The 5,311-nt window shown below is 53.6% G+C and overlaps 1 protein-coding gene across 1 annotated transcript in view; it reads right to left on the bottom strand.

Annotated features, from left to right (window-relative positions):
- Positions 1-5,311, bottom strand: part of Gdi1 (GDP dissociation inhibitor 1) — a 5,932-nt gene extending 621 nt beyond the window's left edge. Inside the window, exons 1-11 of the mRNA XM_015506943.1 lie at positions 5,138-5,311; positions 3,830-3,937; positions 3,571-3,670; positions 3,295-3,429; positions 2,630-2,828; positions 2,241-2,372; positions 1,545-1,644; positions 946-1,117; positions 489-633; positions 318-372; positions 3-228 (exon numbers count right to left, since the gene is read on the bottom strand). Of these exons, the coding sequence (XP_015362429.1) occupies positions 3-228; positions 318-372; positions 489-633; positions 946-1,117; positions 1,545-1,644; positions 2,241-2,372; positions 2,630-2,828; positions 3,295-3,429; positions 3,571-3,670; positions 3,830-3,937; positions 5,138-5,182 (1,417 nt within the window). The 5' untranslated portion in view covers positions 5,183-5,311. The remainder of the gene's footprint in view (positions 1-2; positions 229-317; positions 373-488; positions 634-945; positions 1,118-1,544; positions 1,645-2,240; positions 2,373-2,629; positions 2,829-3,294; positions 3,430-3,570; positions 3,671-3,829; positions 3,938-5,137) is intronic.

Here is a 5,311-nt window from a genome sequence, read left to right as displayed (position 1 = left end):
ACTGTCTCCCCAGCCCTCGAGGAGAACAGAGATGGGGGAGGGGGCAGCAGGGGCTAGGGGAGGGGGGTTCGGCAACCACTGGTCAGCTTCTCCAAAGACGTCATTCTGTTTGCGCTTCATGTTCTCAAAGTCAAATGCAGAGCCAGCCATGCGTTTGTAGATGTCTTTGATGTCATTACAGGTTGTCTCAAAGTGTGTGGTAGCATCATAGGAGCAGGAACAGAACACCTGCAAACAGCCAGAGCCCATGGCCAGGGTGAGTTAGGTAGGGGCACTGGGTGGGCAGCTAAGAGCCAGGGCTGAGACAGGCTGCTTACCTGGCTCTCAGAACCATCATCAATGGGCTCATACAAGTCACTGATAGCCACAAACCTGGGGGGCAGATGGAGGAGGGAGGACAAGTCTCACAATGGGCCTTGCCCTTCTTGGTTTCTACTATCAGCTCCCTCCCTCTCATCCTCCCCATCAGGCTCAGCCCAGCCCCTCACTTCTGATCAATGGGCTCCAGCAGCTCCAATGCTGGCTCAATCTCCTTTTCAGGCTCTGCAGTCTCCACTGTGGTGCTGGCAATGGCGATGTATTTGCCCTGTGCGGCCACATTGTGTGCGTAGGAGATCATGCACACGTAGATGTCTGCCCACAGGAAACACTCCATTAACAGGGCCAAAGGAAACAGCCACACATGGAAAAGGCTCCTTAGGTGCCTTCTGGCCTGCCTGCCCCTTCCTACCCCGGCACAGCAGGCAGCAACCAAGGGGTCACCATCACGGAGGGAAAAGAGTTCAAGCCATCCGATCCTTAGGGTCCCCAAGTTGTGGTGACTACAATGAGGGTCCCATTTGTTCCATGATGGGATCATGTGGGGAGCCCCAAGGCTGGGGTGAGGGGAGGCATAGCAACCCCAAGGAGAGTGAACAGGAAATACTCAGTCATGGCCTAGCCTACCTGACTTCCTGTTGACCTGGTTCTGGGGGATGATGATTTGGCAGGAATTGGCATCATTGGTGTTCTTGATGGGGTGGCTAAGGATACAGATGATGCGGATAACCTGGCCAGCCTTCCGCACACGGTCCGGTATGTAGCTGGGGTCACAGATCAGCTGCTTGCAGCGGGCCACCTGTGAAGGCACCACAAGTCCTTGCCCATCAGACCATCCCATGCCCTGGGTGGTCACAGTCTGTATCCACAGTGAGGGCAGACAGCTCTGGCAGGAAGTGCTCCTCTGAGCTGTCACTACTGCTCCTCCTATAGTACAAGTAGGTGCCTAACTCAGAGAAGGGCAACCCTGCTGCTGAGAGACACTGTGATCAGGAATATTTTCTGGATCAAAGACATAGCATATGGTCTTTGAGGGATACCTCTTGCCAATAGAAATGGCTATGAAGACTTCTTTTGGGGTGACTCCCCAGTTCCCAGCTCTTAGGGCCTTGAGGTTGAGGAGCAGCAGACCCATCAGCAGTCAGGCTCCTTAGGAACTGAGCCCCTAAGGTGGCAATCAAACCCTGCCCTAGCCACAATGACCCCATCGAATGGGGAAGGCTTACCTCTCCCTCAGATTTTACGCCCACCACTTTGCCATTCTCCATGATGATGTCATCTACAGGTTTGTTCAGCATATATGTTCCCCCATAAATGGCACTCAATCTGTGGCGAAGACAGTGATGGTGAAGTTTCCCTTCAGGATAAATGGGGATCAATTCCACTACACTCTCCCCACTCCACCACCAAGGTACAGAAAAGATTGCCCAGGCAGGCCAAAGTCAGGAGATCCAGCAGTTCGTCCCAGTTCTATCACTGCCACAAACTCAGGACTGATCTTGGCATGCTCCTTCCTCTCTGAAGCTTCTTCCCAGAATATTCTGTGATGGGCTATATTCTGTGATGTGCTAATATGAGGATGGCAGAAGAAAGCAGTTCCACATAGAAATGAACCAGAGGACCAGAATAAAGGGACTCACTGGAGAAGGGCCAGCTATCAGCTAAGCCTCAACTCAAGGTTCTGGGACCCGGTGTCCAATCCTGGTGTTGCCAGAACTGAGAAAGCCACTTCCACAGAGGCCTGGTTCTTTTCCTGTATACCTCAATGTACTAGGGCTATGCTATCACCCAGAGATGGAACAAAGTAAATGAAGATCACAGATGGGAAGGTATGAAATGCTCTAAAAATGCTCAAGGGGGTCATTTCCATTCTTGGCCTTGGTACTAGTAATGCCAACTGAAAAAAAATGCCATTTCCTCACCTTGCAAAGCCCTGAGGCAGCTCACCCAGGCCATAGAGTGGGTATAAATATGGGCTCTTGCCATACCGGGCCAGGGACTCGCTGTACAACTTAATGCGGTTGATGGTCTCAAGACAGGGCTGGTCCAGGTAGCTGGGGGACAGGAATCCGGGAAGATGCTCTGATAGCAGCACCCCTGCTCATCCCCACCCAGGCACCAGGCCAGCCTTCCCACCTCCCTGTATGGCCCGGTAAAGATATGGGTAAATGCAGGGGAGAGAGGGAGTGAAAGGTAACAGACGGGTAAGTACAAGGGACATGCAGGGTGGGCAGAAGGAGCAGGAGGAAGGTGTGAGGAGGGTAGGGTGTAGGCTTGGCAAGGGGCCTCCCACCACACCAGCCTCCCTCACTCATCAGTGCGATAGAGCGCCAGGGCATGGCCAGTGAAGTCAATGACATCCTGGCCCAGGTCAAACTTCCGGTAGACATCACGCATGCTGGTAGTCTGGGGGTCAACACCCTCAAAGGTCTTGGGGTCATTCTCATCAAAGTTTGCCACAAACACCAGGAATTTGCGAAAACGCCGTTTCTCAAACATGCCCATCAGATCTGAGAAAGGGAGCATGAAGAAACTTTCTGTGTCACTGGAACACTAAACCCCCCTTCCCAGCTGGGCAGGCCAAGAAAGTAGATGCCCTAGCTCCAGCTGAGCTTCTTCATGTGTCCTGATGTTTACCCTCCTACCCTTTTTGGCCTTAGTTTCCCCACTTGTATGAATAGGGGGTTGAGTTGGACTTGGCCTTCCCATCTCCACCACTTTGGGATATTTCAGGGGTTAAGTGGAGGCCCTGCCAAAGTCTAAAAAGAATCCCCCTCCATCTTTTTTCTACATGTGTTTCCCTCCTGGCAACCTGCAATGGAGAATACAAAGCAAGGAGCCTCTCCTACTGCCTGGTGAATGCTACCTGGTGCAAAGGGAACCCTTCTCTGGATGGCTACCTTGCCACCAGCCCTGAGGACAGTCTGCCTCCCCCACCCAGTCCATTATTCTCTGGATCAGGGGACCCACACTCACTGGAAGCCAAGGCCTCAGTCTCAGTGGATGGCACTTTGTAGATCTTGCCCCCCTTGTACACAAAGCTTCCCTCCACCACCTTGAAGTCCAAGTAGCGAGTTACTTCTGTATACAGTAGCATCTTTACCAGCTGCCCTGTTGGGAGGGAGAGGCAACATTAGCTCAGCTCCCTCCAGAAGCTCTTGTATGGTCTGGCTGCTCTTGCTCTAATGTCTGACCCTCCATTGGTCTTCCCAGTTGCCCACCCCTCAACAATATCTTCTTCATCTCCCTCACCATTGGCCATGAGGAATTTGGGGATCAGGTCAACGTTCCAGTCTCGGCCCCGGCCCATCGACTCAGGGGGCCCCTCCAACAACTGAAAGCGCTTGTACAGCTGTAAACAGGAGGGAGAGAAAGAGAAAAACCTCAAGGTCTACCCCTATGTCCCCTACTGTCCTAGAGAGCCTGGGGACATTCTTCCACCCTATGCCTCAATGTGAGAGGGTTAATGAAGGATGGATCTGGGCCTGGGTCCAGGTTTAGGCAGCCTTACCTCCTCCAAGGGAGTGATAGAAGAGCTCTCGCCCCCATAGTAGGGGTTTCGGTCCATGTGCAGCACCTTCTTTCCATTCACAGACATGATACCTGACAGGATGCATTCCTGCGGAAGGGGTGACATTTGCTGCTGCACTCCCACCTGCCTGCATTCCCAATGGCAGCCCTGATTTGTTCCCAAACCTGCCACAATGGACAGCTCCTTCCACCCCTAGCTTGTTGCGTTGCCTAAAATTGAGGGTGACAGCTTTATCTGACCAGTGTCTTCCATAATCTTGCTGGGAAAGATATGAAGAAGGATAAAAATAATGGAGACTTTGAGGGGAACAGAGTGTGCATCAGACACAGGTACAGTCTTCCAATACGAACATGCCAAGAAAGTCATCTATCTATGTAGAGCACATGGAAGGACAGATAAAACATGATGAATCATAGAGAAGACCCATTTCAACCTCAAAGGACACCTGAAAGGGAAGCCAAGATTATCACAGTCTTTGAAATTACAGGCCCCACCCTCCACTGCTCTTTTTTCAAAGGACAAGAGCCCCTGACCCTGAGCCTTCTTGACCATGATCATGGAAGGAGGGTGTATGGGCCCAGATTGAGGGAGATGAGTCTCAGGTAAGCAGACCAATAGGGTCTGGAGGAAGGGAAAAGATAAACACCCTCAGCAGTTACTAGCCCAAGGACAAAGGCTGCAGACACCATTCAGTCTGAGGTCTCCATGGGAAACTGGGGTGAGGTAACAGGAATGTGGTCACTGCCCCCGCTGCTGCTGCTTCTGGAACATTCCCTGGGTTCCCTGACCCCCGAAAAAAGCCAGGAAGGTGGGATGAGAGTCCACCCTGGCAAGGCCACCTGACCCCATGGCCTCATGCTGCATCCCCACTGCGATTAGCACAGGATAGGAGGGGATACTGGGAAGGGATGCTGGGCGGGTGATGGGTGCCGCAGATGGATAAGGGGGGCAGCGTGGGCGGGGTCGGGGGGCATCAGGTCGAGTGGGGGTGAATTTTCCAGCCAAGCAGGCCAAGGGAGGGAGCACACCAGGGGGCCAGGGGTTGCAACCTGGGGAGTCGTGAGGTCGTGGAGGATTCCTTCAGGGCGACCAAGGCATAACAGTCGAATACAATCGACATTGTGTGGCAGGGTAGTGAGGTGGGCATAGGCCTGGCTTTTGGGGAACCTGAGCGGAGAATGCAATGATGGGACGATGGAACGATGGGGCTGGTGACCAGGGGCTGCATCATCGCGGACGGTGGGGAAGGCATGATGTAGGGCCAAGGGCGCGTGAGGGTGCACTTACAGTGAGGCCGGTCCCCAGCACGATCACATCGTATTCCTCATCCATGGTCAGGCCTTGGTGCCAGCGACCGCTCGGCTCCTCCTCCTCCTTCACTACAGCAGCCGCCGCCGACGCCGCCGACGCCGCACTGGACCAAAGATGGCGGCTCTACGGCCGCCGCCCGACCCCTCCGCC

This window comes from Marmota marmota, unplaced genomic scaffold, assembly GCF_001458135.2.
Source record: "Marmota marmota marmota unplaced genomic scaffold, marMar, whole genome shotgun sequence".
Lineage (NCBI taxonomy): Eukaryota > Metazoa > Chordata > Mammalia > Rodentia > Sciuridae > Marmota > Marmota marmota.
The sequence above is the reverse complement of the archived record's forward strand: the minus strand, read 5'-3'. Positions and strand labels throughout refer to the sequence as shown.